Genomic DNA, 19342 nt, shown 5'->3' with positions numbered 1-19342 from the left:
GATGGAACCCAGGTAGGTAATATCTTCTTTCCTTGTAACAATATTGTCACCCACTGTAACTGAGAAGCCGTCGGTCTTGCTGAGTTTGTTATTTGAACCGAAGAGAATGGACTCTGTTTTGCCCATGTGTAATGATAGTTTGTTATCAGTGAGCCATATGCAGATTTTGCCTAGTTCTGAGCTGAGGGTTTTTTCAACCTGTAAACCAGCATGCCTCTCCAGTCCTTCAGCGTGGAGCTTGTTGTGGTTGACGGTATATTTATTATACATCTCAGCGCTTCATGGTCTCTGTGTCGAAGCTTCGACTAGACATACACTAACATAGGAAAGATACAGCATCCTACACACGAGACATTAATATACATCGTCTCTGATAAACCACGGCCGAGAGTGAGCTTTCTGGGAACCACCCCGTTCCGCCCGACGGCTTGAGGGCATCGCTTTCTCGGCCTTTTGGCTGAGATCAAGTGTTCTCTCCTCTCCTCTCCTCTGCGCCTCGTCCTCTCCGTCCTCTCGGTGGTGCACCTGGGCCTTCTGCCTCTTCACATGGGTGCACCTGGGCGGCCTCGTTAACTGGCTTAAGCTGGTGTGTTCATCCGTCTGGTAGTCGTCCAGACAGTGGTGCACCTGGGCCTCGTGCCTCTTCACATGGGTGCACCTGGGCCTCCTCGTTAACCGGGCTTAATCTGGTGTGTTCTATATCGTTGTTCTGCCCGGTATCGCCCAACGTCTTTCATTTTCATCAGGGTGCCCCTGATTTGGGCTTAAGCCCAGTGCGGCTTTGATATTCTTCTTCTGAGCGCAGGGATGGGACGAGACGCAGAGGAGACCACACTTGATCTTAGCCAAAAGGCAGAGAAAACAAAAAACAAATGCGATGCCCACAAACCGGGGTGGTTCCCAGAAAGTTCACTCTCGGCCGTGGTTTATGCAGAGTCTCTCGTAGGGGCCATGCTAATCTTCTCTGTATCGTTAATGTTTAGCCGAAGCTTCGACAGACAAAGAGACCATGAAGCGCTGAGATATATATATATACCGTCAACCACAAACAGAGATCCTAACAGTAAATATATACAAGCGGGAGGGAACTGTACATTTATGATGAATTGAAAATGGGGGAGCCTGATGTAAACGAGACGAAAGTCTTTCTCTGATGCCGCAAGTTCTGTTATATTTCAATTGCCTTACTTATTTACATAAGTATTATTTAGGAGAGATATAGGACTTGAGAATTGTGCTATGAGTGCTTCATACAGTATAAGAAAATAAAGGAGAATAAAGACCAAACACTAACTAAAGTACAACCTAAATCAAAGCTATAGCCGATAGTGGGATGACCATTTTGAATGAATGAATGAATGAATGAATGAATGAATGAAAACTTTATTAACAGATTGCAGAATGGGTACAATACAGTACGGCTCAATGCACACAATTGTTAAGGGGATGCAGACCAGAGAAAGGCTTTCGTCTTGTTTACATCAGGGTCCCCCATTTTCAATTCATAGTGACATTTATGACATACACAACAACATACATGACATCATGACTGTTCGGCTCAAACAAGGGACTAAACACGTTTTGCAATTATGCCACGTCAATGTGGAACGCCCTACCCACAGCCGTAAAGGAATGTGAATCACTACCCACTTTCAAAAACACTCTCAAAGAGCACCTACGGGAGACTGCAATTCGAAACTGGCCCCTGTAAATGTCCTAACCCAACCTCCTCCAATGTACAGTAAAAATGGTATGGTTTTGTCAATATTCCAATGTACAGTTTTGCTTGTACAGTTGTACAGTGTCCCCCACCCATCCACCCCTCCTACCCAACCCCCCCAACCCCACCCCACCGACCCAACCTCCTCCAATGTACAGTTTCTACGTCAAATGTATATACTCTCTTTTCTGGACTCTTTTTGTATCACAAACAGTACTGTATTTGCAAATCTGGTATGTCATAAATGTATAGATAGCAGTACTGTCTATCTGTATGTCATGTATGTCATATTATGTTATGATGAATTGAAAATGGGGGACCCTGATGTAAACAAGACGAAAGTCTTTCTCTGGTCTGCATCCCCTTAACAATTGTATGTATTGAGCTGTACTGTACTGTACCCATTCTGCAATCTGTTAATAAAGTTTTCAATCAATCAATCAATTACATTTGTGACATATATCTGATATGCAAATATACAGTACTGTTACCCATAGATCCTAACAGAGATTATATACATATGATGGGGGTAAGATTCGCTGCTGGGGGGACTTGTGGAGGCGCTTACTGTACTTAAAGGTTAATTATTATTTTATCCAACAGATCTGCTGCCTAAACGGACGCGCGTACAGTCGGCATGCAGACACGCACCTGTGCGAAAGCGCGCTCCTTCTCGGCTGCAAGTCGGATCGATGCCAGATTTGTTTTGTGTGAAAGAAACCAGAGAGAGGATCTATAATAGCTCTCGTCTTCTCTCAGTGGGTGATTAAAAAAACCCTATATAGGCAGATGTTTTCAGAGTATAATAATAGGAAATAGAAATGTCTTCTTCTCCGTCTCCTCCGACACTGACTGCAGATCCACTCATTGTTATCGTGGCTTCAGGTGAGAGAGAGAGAGGATCAATACGCATTTTATTATTCACAGTTTCACACATGATCCATTGTAATCTAGTAGTAGGCTGCCGCTGCTGGTGAACGATCACGTTTATTATACTAGGTTATATATTTAATTTGTCGACACACACGGAATTGGCTTTTGTTATAGTTTAGTTTGTTGTTGTGTCGCCCCCTTCCTTTGTGTAACTTTTTATGTGTCTGAAATTGTACCGTTTGTTGTGCCTTTTGACCGTCCGAGTGATAATTCGTGCCCCCCCCCCCCCCTCGTTTCAGTGTCCTGTCTGTTGTTCTTGATCGTGGTCCTCTTATTGCTGACCGTCCTGCTCAGAAAAGACCCTCTGTGTTGTAGAGCGAGCTCGGGCTCTCAACAACACTATACAGTAAGTCCATCATGATGCACCTGCTGTTTTAATCTATAGCTTAATGTCTTTGGTTTATGTTCATTAACAAAAATGACACGACTACACAATACTGGTGGTGGCATAGTGTCAAATCATCTATAGACCGGGCTGCGTTGAATATTGATAAGCATGATGCAAATATTCGATCATGTGTTCATTGTTACCACTGGGTTAAAAAATTATAATAACATAAATAAACTTGCGTCTCTGTCTCCACGTATAATTATATGACTTGACGAAATATGTTATGTATATAGTTCACAATCTGGAGCCTCTAATTGACTCAATAAAAGGGTAAAAACTAAATCAGTCAGAATAAATGAACATCATATATTTGCATGGGGGAGCAGATTGCATAATGACATTCAGAAATGCATGAATCACCACGATGCCTTTAGACAAAAGAACAGTATCATACCAGCCTATCACTGATTTATACAGTACATGATTGCATTCTTCTCTTTTTTTCTTACTCTTTTTCACATTTGCATTTTTCCTTTGTTAAAATAAGTGCTATAGATAGCTCTACATTCTGACAGACATCACTGATATTATAGAGTGTTTGGTCAGTAACAAGAAAAATGTAAGTGTGAAAAAGAGTAAGAAAAAAGAGAAGAAAGCAATGCAACACGAGTCTCTCTGTTCTGCTGCAGTATCTCTATATAAAAACAAAGAAAATACCACTTACAGCTACTTTAAAACATCATCTATATATCGAGTCTTGGCTGAGTGAGCTGTATGGATATTACTTGTGGTGGACAAGACCCATTCAAAGTTCTTTCCCTATAAGCATTATTGTGCAGGAACTAAACTCCAGTCTCTGTTCCTGCTGTACACAATATAGTGTAACACAATATAGCTGCTCCGTCTCAAGATGTGACAACACTAGGCGGCTGGGTGGCGCAGCGGAGATTGCACTCGTCACCAGTGCAAGAGACTCCACCGGTCTCGAATCCGGGTGTCAGCATTGCACTCCGGCTTGGGCCGGCCGGCCGTCATACTGGCTCAATTGGCAGAGTCAGCGGGTGGGAAGTTGATGGGTGGTAATCTGGACGTTGTGGACAGCGACTCCTACAGGTCGGTTGGGGGACGCCTGCACAGCAGAGACAGGAAATGGCGGGGGGGGTAGTGTGAGCCTCCCACACGTTACACCTCGCCAATGAGAGTCTGCGCTGGCAGGTGAAAAGATGCGACAGGCTGCCTCCTCGTGTACCGGAGGGGACGCGTCTATTCGAAGCCCAAACAACTCGTATTTCCGCGTTCGAGTTTTGCGCTCTGATTGGCCACTGACCTACGCTATTACGCCCCCCTTATCTACGCCGCCAGTTCACCTCCAAGAAACTACGCTCTCGCCTGAGTCGGAAACGCCGCGCTGTGAAGCACCTGTGTATTAAATGCCGGTTCATTCATGCTTTGAGGCACAATTCCTGACAGGATTTTATAATATTGTATTTTATAATATTGTAGCTTGACAATTTTAAGAAACTACGCTCTCAGCTGAGAGTCAAGAAACGACGCTCTCAGCTGCACCTCTGTGAGTCTAGAGCAGTGGTTCCCCCCAGGGACCCCCAAACATCTCTGATGAAATTCGCGGACCCCCTCCTAATAAGATACCATAAAATACTTTTTTTTTTCATTTTAATAACAAACTGCTTATACACAGGCATATGCATCACAATTAGACCCACTATGCTTCTTTGACTTGTGCCTTCAATCAACAAATCTCATCTTGCACCATATGCATTTCAAAATGTTTGGCCAATATTCAAATGCTGTATTCATCCTCTCAAATCAGGCCCTAATGGTGAACGGTTTGCATTTATGGAACAAATCAATGCAACAAATTAAACTAAATATGAGACAGGAAATTCCAATCAGTAGCAGAGAGAATCTGTCCTAGCTGGGTTTAATACCTTTTTTTTGTCATTTTAATAACAAACTGCTTATACACAGGCATATGCATCACAATTAGACCCACTATGCTTCTTTAACTTGTGCCTTCAATCAACAAATCTCATCTTGCACCATATGCATTTCAAAATGTTTGGCCAATATTCAAATCCTGTATTCATCCTCTCAAATCAGTCCCTAATGGTGAACGGTTTGCATTTATGGAACAAATCAATGCAACAAATTAAACTAAATATGAGACAGGAAATTCCAATCAGTAGCAGAGAGAATCTGTCCTAGCTGGGTTTAATACCTTTTTTTTGTCATTTTAATAACAAACTGCTTATACACAGGCATATGCATCATAATTAGACCCACTATGCTTCTTTGACTTGTGCCTTCAATCAACAAATCTAATCTTGCACCTTATGTATTTCAAAATTGTGGCCAATATTCAAATCCTGTATTCATCCTCTCAAATCAGTCCCTAATGGTGAACGGTTTGCATTTATGTTGAATGAAGTAAGAATCCACTGCAGTAAAAATATCCTCACCTCGAGTGGTGGTAGTAAGGTTGACTGACATGAGAATGTCTTGCTTCAGATCCTCATTTTCAATATATTGCACATAAACGATGAGCACAGCCTCGTCTGCGACAGTTGTAGTTTCATCAAGTTGTATGGCAAATGGACCCTTTCTAAGCTTTTCTGACAGCTGCTGCTCGCAATCACTTGACATCTTATCAATTCGGTATTTCACTACATTGTTCGAGAGTGGTACTGATTTTAGTTTATCCGCCACCTGTGGGCCGCACAGTTTCTAAACCATTTTGATGCAGGCTGGTTTGATGAGCTGCTCGCCAATATTGTGCGGTTTCTTTGCTTTTGCAATTAAAAGCGAACACTCAAAGGAGGCTTCGGTAGCCTTCTGTAAATCACTGCCACCCCTGCTCCACGCTACTCTAACATCAACAGGCTTGTTCGCCTTGAGAGACTGTTCTTTCCTCCGAAAAAAGTCTGGATCCTTCCCAACGGTTTCTGGGTGCTTAGACGCCTGATGTCTCTTCAGCTTGCTGGGCTTCAGGCTCGAGTTTGCCAACTTTTCTCCACAAATCACACACTCAGGTCGTTTGTCTGGTCCCTCAGTGAAGCCCATGGTGATGTAATTTTCGCGATTGCTGTAGGTCCTAACTTTTTTTGCAGATGAGCTGCCATCATCTCCTTTTCGTTTGTCACACATTTTCGCCTCTGGCGGCTGACTGCAGACGAGCCGAGAAAGTTAACTAGCGTGCTAGGCTAGCTACAGAAAGTGATACAGTCAACTGATTCGCGTTTTAGCGGCTACCCGGTAGCCTACTGTTAACATTCAAAAATCATGTCTAGATGTTTATTTATTTATCTTTATTTTTTTATTGTAGTGGAGAGACTATTCATGCTTCTGATGATAAAAAAAAAAAAAATTAAAAAAAAAAATCATCTGTGGTCTGGCGGACCCCCTGCGCCCCCTGGCGGACCCCCAGGGGTCCGCGGACCCCAGGTTGGGAATCACTGGTCTAGAGGACTATGGGCAGTACACTTACTTTCTCAGTCAGTGCTAAGTGCAGTCATCTTGTTATGCAGCATCACTTTTCACATCAAAACAAAAGTAGAACTGTAATGTGGACATTCGCATATTATTAACATTGACAAACATATTTACAATCTTGCCAATTTCATGGGCAGTACACTTACTTTCTCAGTCAGTGCTAAGTGCAGTCATCTTATGCAGCATCACTTTTCACATCAAAACAAAAGTAGAACTGTAATGTGGACGTTTGCATATTATTAACATTGACAAACATATTTACAATCTATGAATGCCAATCTCAGTCAGTGCTAAGTGCAGTCATCTTATGCAGCATCACTTTTTTTAATGTGGACTTTCGCATATGATTAACATTGACAAACATATTTACAATTAGCATTTTATAAAGTAGAACTGTAATGTTTACTTTCTCAGTCAGTGCTAAGTGCAGCATCCCTTTTCACATCAAAACAAAAGTAGAACTGGAATGTGGACTTTCTCATATTATGTCACAGTGTGTGTATATGTGCCTGTGGATTATACGTGCCCCATGTAAAATATTTAAACAACCATTAAGCAGTGTTGCGCAAGTTACTCAGGAAGTATAGGAGTTTGCTGAAAGCAGGATGAGAGAGCGTAGATTTCAGTGTGTATAATTTAATTGCATAGTGAGACAAACAACAAACCAAAACATTGACATCTAACTTATCTTTAGCTATTTACTCAACCTCTAATGTCTAACTATGAATGAACACAACACTCTAACTTACCATCTTTAGATAATAAAGTACTCAACCTCTACTGTCTTTAACTATGAGTGAACACAACACTCTAACTCACCATCTTTAGATAATAAAGTACTCAACCTCTACTGTCTTTAACTATGAATGAACACAACACTCTAACTTACCATCTTTAGATAATAAAGTACTCAACCTCTGTCTTTAACTATGAGTGAACACAACACTCTAACTTACCATCTTTAGATAATAAAGTACTCAACCTCTACTGTCTTTAACTATGAATGAACACAACACTCTAACTTACCATCTTTAGATAATAATGTACTCAACCTCTAGTGTCTTTAACTATGAATGAACACAACACTCTAACTTACCATTTTCTATATTTTCTCCCATCCCAATTTCGTATCATCCAATTCAACCCTCCCCTGTCACGGACGCTGTTTCTTGCCTCCCACAAGCCGGCTGCAATGTGGACTAAGTCATACATAGCACAAGTCCCCTCCGGTACTTGAGGTAACAGCAGTCGCATCTTTTCACCTGCGCAGCTCGATCTCTCAGTGGCGAGGAGTAACGCGTGGGAGGCTCACGCTGCCCCGACACTTCCTGATTCTACTGCGCAGGCGCACCAACCGACCTGTAGGAGTCGCTGTCCACAATGCCCGATCCCCACCCATCAGTTTCCCACCCCCTAATACGGCCAATGTGTATTAGTACGGACGACCAGCTAAACTGAAAGCAAATGTGGAGCGCTGGGCTCGAACTGACGAGCCCAGCGACTCCAGCATTTCGTGGCGAGCGCCTTGCCCACTACGCCACGTAGCCGCCTTTATAACTATATTTGTATAACATTTACAAATTAGTTCTACATAATTTATAACTCATTATCAACATTGTTTGTACTTGATTTATTCATCATTAAATAATGTTGTTTAATGTGTAGTAACACATTTGTAGATGCTTTGAAAAATGGATATGAAAAAACAACTATACTGTACCTCCATTTATTTGTTCATGTTCAACAAATGATTTGTTAAGACATTCATAAAACATCTATAAATCATTTGCAGATGCTATTGTGTGCCCTAATCTGAAGTGAAGCCTATTCATCATTAACAAATGTCTAATACAGTTAATTATTTGTTTACTTTTTCATCACCTTTTTCATCACCTGTTACAAATGTTGTAGACAGCTTTCGGATACACCCTTCTTTGTGACATCAAACAGTGACAGAACTAGGACTATAGATAAATGCAATTTTATTAACATATAAAATACATGTGCATAACATATGGTGTATAGTGGGGGGCACTAGGACCCAGGAGTACCCTGGCCAGGTATTGACAGAGTATGTAGAGGAAGTATCACGCGAGTGAGACTTGACTTCACGTGTGTTGCCGTCTGTTGAATGGAAGCACGATACATTAGCGCTAACGTTACATTTGAATTATGTGTTTGTTCCTAATGTGCGCTCAGTATATTGTGATGATGACATGAGGGTAATAATTATTTGTATTTTCAGGCTGTATCGGCGTGTGTGGGGGGGGGGGGGGGGGGTTATTAAAGGGATACTCCCCATTTTAAGAAGCCTATCTGATTTGTCCTTGCAGCCAATCCAAAAAGCACTTGGATTGGAATTTAGATTTTTGCCATATTCATTGCATGGCAAAACATGTCATGTCAAGAATACTATGAATATATCCTCCAATATCTAAAATAAAAAACAATAATGCAAGTGCTTTTTGGAAGGACATCAAGGATTGTGACAAATCAGATATAGTCTTACCGAAAATGTGGACTATCCTATTAATAACCATGCACTATATACACCATCTCTGGACATGTGATTCTGTTGGTATCACTGTGTACATTGTCAAATTACTGGCAATTAACCCTTTCACTGCCACACGACAGAAGGTTAACCCTTTACTATCACACAACCGACGGCGATGCTCCATCATTAGCATCATTAGCTCCGCAATGATGCTAATGGTGGAGCATCGCCGTCGGTTGTGTGATAGTAAAAGGCTAACCTTCTGACTATTGTCACAGTGAAAGGGTTAACCGGCTGTCGTGTGGCAGTGGAAGGGTTAAACTGTAACCGACCACATGCTGTCTTCTGCCTCAGGACACCCCCCCACAGCACCACAACAGCAGGCAGTCTCTGGTTGGCTATTCCTATGACACCCAGAGTACCCTGGCATCTCAGGTAAACACCCTCATGTTAACACATTCCCGGCCGTCCACGTATATACACGTGATTGGGAGCCAGCGCTTGACGGCCAATCACGTATATATATATACTGTATGTGTTTTTTCTTTTATTCGATTTTAATATCCTATTCACTGTCACTGAGCTGTATTTTGGCTGGAAAAGGCATATTGGGACTCGGAAAGTGCAGTACCGGCCATATCCTGGTAGTGGCGCTGTCTCGATAATGCAGTAATCCTTGTTTCAGACGTGGTGTCACCTTTTTTCCCCTCCGGGTGGACTTTTCTGTTAGCCTGAAGCGAGGGCTTTACCCGATCGCCTGGACGTCAATTTCAGCCTGATCGGGCCTTGTTCTCATAGCTATCCGTATGTTGTTGTAATAACGAATGCCGTTATTGGTAATCAATAATCAGAAACGACTTCCTCCGCCCCCCCCCCCCCCTTTCATGCATTCATGGTGGAACATGATACCGATCATATGCATTTAGATTTTTAACTCTAGCTTGTGTAGGGACAAAACGCCAATCGATTTAACGTTATTAGCTTAGCGCCTTATAACTAGCTTTGCAGGAATGATCCCAGATCATTCCCATATAACGCTCATATTCATTAGGCTATAAAACGGGAACGTATTGATGAAAAAATTATTTCTTTATGGCATATTGAAGGGAAGGTTTATACTGTCAATTGACAATGACAATGGATACATAGCTATAATAGAAAATATAGATTTAGCTCTACAAACAACACAGTGAAAAGTTGTAATGAAAAGCTGGCGTCCTAGAGTGGGGCCCGTCTAATCTAATGGCCGGGAATGTGTTAACACTTTGAATGCCATCCACGAGTTTTCTCGGGTTTACCCCCCGCGGGTTGAATGCCCACTCACGAGAATATTCGTTTGTTCTCTTTTTTTTTTTTTTTTTGCGATCTGAAATCATATTTCATCAACCGAGTCTACCGTTGGAAATTCAGCTACCTCAGGCGCTCAGATGTGAAAAAAGCGCCCCCCTATCGTCTCCCAGATGGTAATTCACCCTTTTGGATTGAACTCAATGAAAATGCGTGAGAAAAAAAAACCCGCACTCCACATTTTACTTCTCACTCATGCAACCGCCGTCGACCAGTTTCACTCTGGAGTTTCAGAGCAGCGGAGATTATGTGTTTTTACAGTATACACGGTGAATCAATAAAAAGATAGATTTTTTCGAATGGCGATCAGGAATTGGAATAATCCATTTGGATACCATCTGATCTCAGGTAAGGAATCTATGTTACCAGTATTAGGATAATCAGACTAGTTTTCACAGAGATATAAGCTTTTATGTGATTATGTGATTTGGCTGTGCGCGCCTTCAGGAAATAGGAGAATCGATTTTCAACTCGCGGCACGAGCGTGCATGCGCACACATACTATCGATAATCTAGCGTTTATTTGAAAACGATTCATAAATAGGCCGAACAATGACAACGTTCTTGCTCGAATGGCCAGGTCTTGCTCGAAAAAGAGATCTTTGATCTCAAGTGACTACCTGGTAAAATAAAGGTTTAAAAAAAAAAAAAAAAAAAAAAATATTCCAGTAAAAGGCGATTATCATGGAATGTGTTATTTTTTCCGTGAAAACGAGTGATTTTCAAAATGCTAGAAAACGGAAATGAAGCGATAAAAAAACAATCTGCTACGACAATGTTGACTGGAAAATGAGTCTTTGATAAGCGACGGGCAGATTAGACACATAGCCATAATTTAAAACATAGATTAGGCGATATTAACGTTAACATTGGAGTGGATGGTGGCATTCAAGGGGGTAAAAAGGAAAACACTGCTTTCCTGTAACGGGGACTCGGCTCAGGCTCTTCTTTGGCGACTCGGACTTGGACTCAAACACTGCAGGGGACTCGAGACTCGACTCGGACTTGAGATGTAGTGACTCGACTACAACACTGCAGCTAGCTGCTGGCGACATCTTGGCGAAGTGGCAGTCCTTACGTCAGCATTTTGGCGGTTTATTCAATGCACCATTTATAGGTTTTCTCCCTCAAAATGCTCGAAGGGTGGTCCATGCTCAAACTATAGAAGAGACAATGGTCATGGCGGTTAGGTGGTCGAGCGGAGATTGCGTTCGTCACCAGCCCCGGAGCTGTGAGCTTGGTTCGCCTGTTCGAATCCAGCTCACAGCTCCGGGGTTGTCACCAGCTTGGCTGGCCGTCTGCACTGATACAATTGGCTGTATCAGAGGGTGGGAGAAGCTGGCGGGGTGGGTCCGGGTCGTTGTAAACAGCGACTCCTACAGTTCGGTCGGGGCGCCTGCTAAGCGCGGATTGGACGTGAGGGGGATAGTGTGGTCCTCCCACACGCTACGCCCTCTCAATGAGAATCCGCGCTGCCAGGTGAAAAGAAGCGGTGATTGGCTGGACGTGTGTCGGAGGAAGCACGTGGTAGCCTCCACTCTCCCAAAATGATCTGACTGTGGGGGGTAAAGCGCAGCGACAAGGAAGGGACTGGGAATTGGCATACGACTAACATTGGGATGGGAGAAAATCGGAGGAAAATGGAGGGGGAAAAAGACCAATAAAAAAAAAAAAAAAAAAAAAGAGACAATGGTCTGCTGTCACTAAGACAGGAGGGTAATGGCTAGAAGGGCTTTACGTAACATTACAGCCGACCGCGTCACATCGTGGACTCCTCACATGACACCCCCCCCTGCTGTCAGCTTTATGGAACAACATACCGATACAAAGAGAATTTTCAATTATATATCTCAGGAACTTATGCTGTCTGTGACCAATACAGCAGCACTGTATTGGTATTGAGTAGGCCTAAGATAAATAATTATGCAATATTCACGGTGCTGTCATTAGAATAGCAAGTTGAATAATCGGTGTAATATAGAACATAAACAAACAAAATGGCCCCCGGAGTCACATTTCCACAGCTTGTTGTTGTGGAGTACGTCGTTTGAATGTGACAGAAGGTCCAGTGATTCGCACGCCGGCGTATATACTGTACAAACGACACTGAAGAGGAATCGGATATTTACCGCGGCGGGAAGAGCTGTATTGATATTTTCAAAACGACCGCATCGCAATAAGTCACCATCGACAAGAATCGACGACAGTATATATAGGATTGCATTTGAGATGACGAATCTGCCTCCACAATGTGGTCGGTGTCTGAGCCAGGGGCGTATTTGACGCCGGGGACAGCGGAAAGTGTCCCCCCCACGTTTTACCGTCCAAAGAGCTGAGTCTGACTACCTGTTCTATTATTATGCAAAGAGCAGTAGATGGGGGTCGCATTCTTGCCCTGCAAGGGCCAAGTACCCACTCGCTAAAGTACTTGTCTTTGCATAATAGCTCGGGTCGTCAGCCTAGGTGTGTGTTAAAATACGTCAAACATATTGTTTACACTGTCTTTCTTCTATAACCCTCCCAAATCATATTCAGAAAGTATCACAGAGACAATTCTATTGACCAAGGAATTAGTTATTATTTCGCGGTTTATTCACATAACGTTATATTGTTTACACTGTCTTTCTTCTATTATAACCCTCCCAAATCATATTCAGAAAGTATCACAGAGACTTCTATTGACCAAGGAATTAGTTATTATTTCGCGGTTTATTCACATAACGTTATATTGTTTACACTGTCTTTCTTCTATTATAACCCTCCCAAATCATATTCAGAAAGGCACACACACAACATATTCCAGTTAACGGTATATTTTTTTAATGATTCGTTATGGCGTAATCAATACTTCCATGCGTATAAATTGCGTTCGCAACCTCCATGTTTTGGGGGTAGTCATCAGAAACCTCGGATCCGGGATTCGCTCCCATCCGTCGGGCAAGAACTGTGGGTTTTCAGCCTCTCTCTCTGGAGCTTAACGGAGTTTCTGGAGGAGCTTGTCGCGGCTCATGCGCATGCGCACGCTCAACCAATCAGAGAGGGGCTTCGCTCAACCAATCAGAGAGGGGTCTGCAGAAATAGAGTTCAACCAATCAGAGAGGGGTCTGCAGAAATGCGGCTACGATTTGGGGGCGTCACTCGCCACGCCCCCAAATCTGTCCCCGGCACACATTGAGAGAGAGTTACGTCACTGGTCTGAGCCCTTCTTTGTGATAATAAATGTGTCGTCTTGTGATGATATCCAGCTCCCCGGGAGGCTGTTCATCGTGGGGAAGCCCGACAGCTACCACCTGGACGGGCCCGCGCCACGGCTGCCGTCCTACGAGAGCGTCCGGAAGAAGGACCGGCAGAGACAGATCCACTCCATGATCGCACAGCGCTTTGGACTCGGAGGCTGCTCAGCGGTTAGCTCTGAGGTGAGCCAGCGGTGTGTGTGTGTGTGTGTGTGTGTGTGTGTGTGTGTGTGTGTGTGTGTGTGTGTGTGTGTGTGTTAGATAGCCTACAGGCAGGGCGGGCCCGTCCTACAGGCGGTCGCCTAGGGCCCCGGAAGGGGGGGGGGGGGTCACTCATTAAAAAATATATATAATACTACGATTGCCACCCCCCCCCCCCCCCCCCCCCCATTGCTCAACGTCCGAGAGAAACACTGACTGGTGAAATGAGGTGTCTGCAAAGATGATTGAATGTAGTTTTTTTTTTTTTTACTACGGAGGAGGGGGGCATTTTCAGGATCTCGCCTAGGGCCCAACAGACCCCCGGGCCGGCCCTGCCTACAGTTCACTCAATGTTGAAACCGGGCATAATAAAAGTAAGAGGGATCAAGTTTTCTTTTATTTGATTAAACTACAGTATACTTGTCTCTATTATTTAGCTTAAATGAGGATGTTACATTATTGTGAAACGGTGGAAGAGTCAGAGCACTCTTTTCTGCAGAGGTATTCTTTTATTGGGAGTCCTTAATAATAATAATAATAATAATAATAATAATAATAATTCATTACATTTATATAGCGCTTTTCTAGACACTCAAAGCACACATCACACTACACAATGACTACCATACACTGGCACCAGGCACACATCACACTGACTACCATACACTGGCACCAGGCACACGTCACACTACACAATGACTACCATACACTGGCACCAGGCACACATCACACTACACACTGACTACCATACACTGGCACCAGGCACACGTCACACTACACAATGACTACCATACACTGGCACCAGGCACACATCACACTACACACTGACTACCATACACTGGCACCAGGCACACATCACACTAGACAGTGACTACCATACACTGGCACCAGACACACATCACACTACACACTGACTACCATACACTGGCACCAGGCACACGTCACACTACACAATGACTACCATACACTGGCACCAGGCACACGTCACACTACACAATGACTACCATACACTGGCACCCGACACACATCACACTACACAATGGCTGAACGGCTCAGGAGACAGGGATTGATATCAGCCAATTAAAGGGAAGGGATGATTAGGTGGTCTTGATGTCAGAGACCTGATTGGGAATTTGGCCAGGAACGTCGGGGGAACCCCCTACTCTTTACGATAGGCGACGGGCGTCCTGTGTTCTTTAACGACCGAGATTCAGTCAGGACCTCGGTTTAGCGTCTCTCATCCGAAGGACGGCACTCGCAGCTATACGGTGTCCCTAGCTTAGCTGTCTGGACGCGTGAATATTTTAGGCAACCAACTTGTGTTTAGCGTTTCTCTGATTGGCCACTACGCCCATGTGACCGCGGCAGCGCGAGAGAGCTGCAGCGCGGAAATAGGCTGTCTATTGCCATTCTCTAAGACAAACTCTAACCTTAACCAACTCCGAAACAATGCTTAAAGTTAACATGCCTAAACTTAACCGGCGAAAGAATGCACGTTAAAAAATATTGCCATTCTCTAAGACAAACTCTAACCTTAACCAGCTCCTTAACAGCGCCTAAACTTAACCCTTCTAACCTTAAGCAACTCCGAATCTATGCCTAACCTTAACCTTAACCAACTCCGAAACAATGCTTAAAGTTAACATGCCTAAACTTAACCGGCGAAAGAATGCACGTTAAAAAAAATAAAAAAAATTATGGGAATCGAACTTGTCATTAACGGACCGCAGGATCCACAGCAAGGCAGCGCTGCCAGTTGAGCTAGTTGTAGATCTTAAAAGAGGGATGATTACTGCTACATAATGCTGCCGCGACAGAGCTCCGCGTCGCTGCGGGGGCGTGGCTAGACACAAGTTGGTTGCCTTTAATATTTAGGCTGTCTGGACACCTCCAGAGCCTGCCTACCTAGCACACAGTAATACAGGATGTTACATTGTTTCTAGGGATGTTCGATATTGGCTTTTTTACCGATATCCGATATACCGATATTGTCCAACTCTTAATTTCCGATATCAACCGATACCGATATATGCAGCGTTTCCCCCCCGCCAAAAACACAACATTATGCATACTTTTCACAATAAATAAAATAAGAATTTGTTCTTACTTGCTTGCCTGGGTAAATAACGGTTAAATAAATGAAAACCGATACCGATATCTTTTTCGATATTACATTTTAATGCCAATATCGGCCGATAATATCGTCAGGCCGATAATATCGGACATCCCTAAATTGTTTCCTCTCGTTGCTTCCTACAGCAGCCTCCGCCGTCATATGAAGAGACCCTTAGCCGGTCCATCGACGACGTCTCTCCTTTGGACTTGCCGACTTCTTCGAACTCATACCCGTCGTCGACCCAGACCCCCAGGGGGGCACACCTCCGTCAACAAGACACCGACCTCAGTCGACGAGGGTCCCCTGAGGCACAAGAAGGGCTCGCTTCATCCCGTGGCCCAGTGGAAAGCACCGGGCAAAGACCCCCCCCGCCCGTGTAACCGTCTGTCCCGAGGACGACAGACATCAGCACTGTTGCCAAACCAGAAACTGGAGATGAAAGAGAGTTTACAGCTGAGCCAATGATGTCATCGAGGGCACGAAAAGGAGTTCTGGGAACGACTCCTTTTGAGAGAGAGAGAGAGAGAGAGAGAGCCCGTTGAAAGATTTGTGAGGCTCCTCTCTACCCGCTTTGAGGCATTCTCATGATAATGACTGTAATTACTCCAAGTCGTTGTATCACAGATGGGTCATAATGACCAGGACAAAAAAAAGAACGGTTCTCTCATAATGGTGGAATGTTGGTGCATGGAGGTGGAGGAGGCTCTAAAAACAGGTCATATTCATGAATGCTGGAACACTTAAAAGTGTAGAAGACGGTGTTGATTTCCATACTTGCCATGTTTCCAAAGGCAAAAATGGACCTCGTTTTTTGAAGGTGTTGATCAAAAGTCAAGTCAGCTATAAATGGCAGACGTGAGCTTAAAAAGTAACTTGTGTTTTCGGCCCAATGCATCACTAATCATTATACTGACCCTAGAGAGAGAGAACGGTGTCAACAAGGGATTAGTCTTTAACTGAGGGTAAACAAACACTAACACTCCCTGGAGTAGAAACGTCCAGAAAGTATCTCTACTAAACTAGGACTAGATTTTCCACTTTTTTTTGTCTTCTACACGAGAATTGCTTAAAATGTAGGTCGACGACGAGGACACCCCCGTACTGTGTACTGCACTGACCTAGATGGAGAATGAATCGTGTGAACTGCACACAGACAGAAGAAGCCAGTAGCGATTTTTTGGAAACTTCACGACCCAAAAAGGAAACTACGGCAGTTGTAACAATAGTTATAGAACTTCACACACTAACCAACGTTCTCTCTGTGTATCAAAATGTTTATACCCTTTAGCTCATAATACAAGTAACCATTCAAGTAAATCAATAAAGGAATATCTTATCTTAGATCTCTTATTATGCTTTTACATTCCTCCTCTGGTCCGGAGAGGGAGTCTTGCCTTGCCACAGAGGCACAGGGGGTAAGGGGGGGGCGCGAGGGTACACTCCATCGCCCCCTGCTGCTGCACTCCCCCCCCCCCCCCCCCCCCCCGCTTCTCATACAAAACATCTCAACACCACCGGCTGCGTGCACATAATGGTCCATGATGATACACATCTAAATTCCTCACATTCATCATTAGCTCCTCCTCATCATCATCATCATCATCATCATCATGACAGCGTTCTGACTCCCACGTGAAGAAGAGTACCACCAGGCACTGTACGTACTCCCCTTGCATACCGCATGCCACTGGAACACCATGGTTCCTGCTCACAGCTGTTCGCATTCTTGTTGAGAACATCTCACAGTGAAAAGAGCCTGTTGAGAGAACCCGCTCCATTCTAAATAAATGTTGTATTTACACTAGGGCTGTCAAAGTGAATGTTTTAACTCTGGAGATTAATCTAAATTATTTAAAGCATTAAAGGGGAACTATTTTACTATTTCTTTCACTATTTGGGCACTTTTACACAATTCCTGTGAGTCTATGGAACATCGCTGTAATTTTTATTTTTTTTTATTCATTGTTTTTGTATTTCTAATCAAGTCCTCAAAAACAGCATTTTTCAACCTCAAGATCTTAAGCCGTTTTGAGCCTGTGTTTAACTGTGTGGAGTGTGTGAGTCTCACCATGCAGCTGAGTCTCTCTGACATCACAAATCAGCACATTTTCAGACGACTCAGTTCAGTGAGGGTGAATATTGTGAGAGGAGAATTGGAAGAATGCGCCAATATGAGAATTAGAGACATAGATCATATTAATATAAGTCCCCATAGCTATGAAACAATGCTAAACACTGAAAAAGGGCCATTTATAAGATAGTTCCCCTTTAAAATAAATCAATCTAGTTTAATCTATGGAGTGAAAAATCGTCAACGTTCTGAACTTTCAGCAGTATATTAGCTTGTTCTTTTTGTGCATTGACTTTTTTCAAAGTCATCCGACATGGAGATGGAACACATTTTTGTTGTTAATATGATTTATATTACTGGTGGTTCACACAAGACATTATCGTCCTCCTCTAAGCCAATCTGCACTTTAACACGGGCCTGGGTTTGTTTTTATTTCTGTTAGCGCCGCGGATATAAGAGTCTAGCTGAGTCAATGTTGATGGTTCTGTTGAACATTTCTGTATTTCACAGGAGAGAAACTGTATTCAAAGATCATAGAAAGCTATTAAAATAGCCTTTGAATCTAAATATACTTTCTTTGTGTTGATTTTTACATTAATTCCATGATTTTACTCAAGTAGATATCTGTTACAAGCTTCGGTCTTGAGTAGAAAAATGCTATTTTTAATCTCGATTAATCTCGATTAATTACAGAAAATTGTGAGATTAATTAGTTAATTTTTTTTTAATCTATTGACAGCCCTAATTTACACACAATATACAGCCATAATGCCTTTGGCATATAACATGAAAACCAGAAGCAAGCAAGGTTGCTAATCAAGTAGCCTGTTTCTAAGGTCAAGTAACCCATTTGTGGGAAGTAGAGCAGTCGTCTCGGTAACCTGAAGGTTCCCGGTTCGATTCCGGCTCCTCCCGGCAGCGCGTCCAAGTGTCCTTGAGCAAGGCGCTTTGGATAAAAGTACTATATAAATGTCCATTTACCATCATTATATTAATCTCATTGAGCAATGAGACAGTCTGGTTCCTTTGTATCATATTATAGTGATGATGGGTTTGTTCTAACATTCAAACCAGTGCCAGTTCACTTCCAATCAATTCAAGACTTTGTTAAATAAAAAAGAATCAAATTAAAATAACTCTTAACATAGCAACCATTATTGTGTGCAAGAGACAATGGTTGCTATGTACACACAACAATGGTTGCTATGTGCCGATTTGTGAGAAATATGACAACAAAAACAATCATTTGGTGTCTTATTACTGGATCTTGTCAATAATTCACAGTAGAATAGCAATATCAAGCCAGTGTTTTACCTACTCTACCACTGCACAGCAATTAGCCATTTCCTTTTGAAAGTGGTTACCAACGGTTACAGGTAGCCA

General features: G+C 43.1%; 1 protein-coding gene across 1 annotated transcript in view; it reads left to right on the top strand.

Annotated features, from left to right (window-relative positions):
- The window catches only part of stxbp4 (syntaxin binding protein 4), a gene marked incomplete at both ends in the record, with an annotated part of 209606 nt that extends 193338 nt beyond the window's left edge, over positions 1-16268 (top strand). Inside the window, 2 exons of the mRNA XM_084322321.1 lie at positions 13584-13754; positions 16032-16268. Of these exons, the coding sequence (XP_084178447.1) occupies positions 13584-13754; positions 16032-16268 (408 nt within the window). The remainder of the gene's footprint in view (positions 1-13583; positions 13755-16031) is intronic.
- Positions 16269-19342: the final 3074 nt, after the last annotated feature.

This window comes from Notolepis coatsorum, assembly GCF_963971535.1.
Source record: "Notolepis coatsorum genome assembly, chromosome: 10".
Taxonomy (NCBI): Eukaryota; Metazoa; Chordata; class Actinopteri; order Aulopiformes; family Paralepididae; genus Notolepis; species Notolepis coatsorum.
Note: the sequence above shows the minus strand (reverse complement) of the source record. Positions and strands in the feature narration are given on the sequence as shown.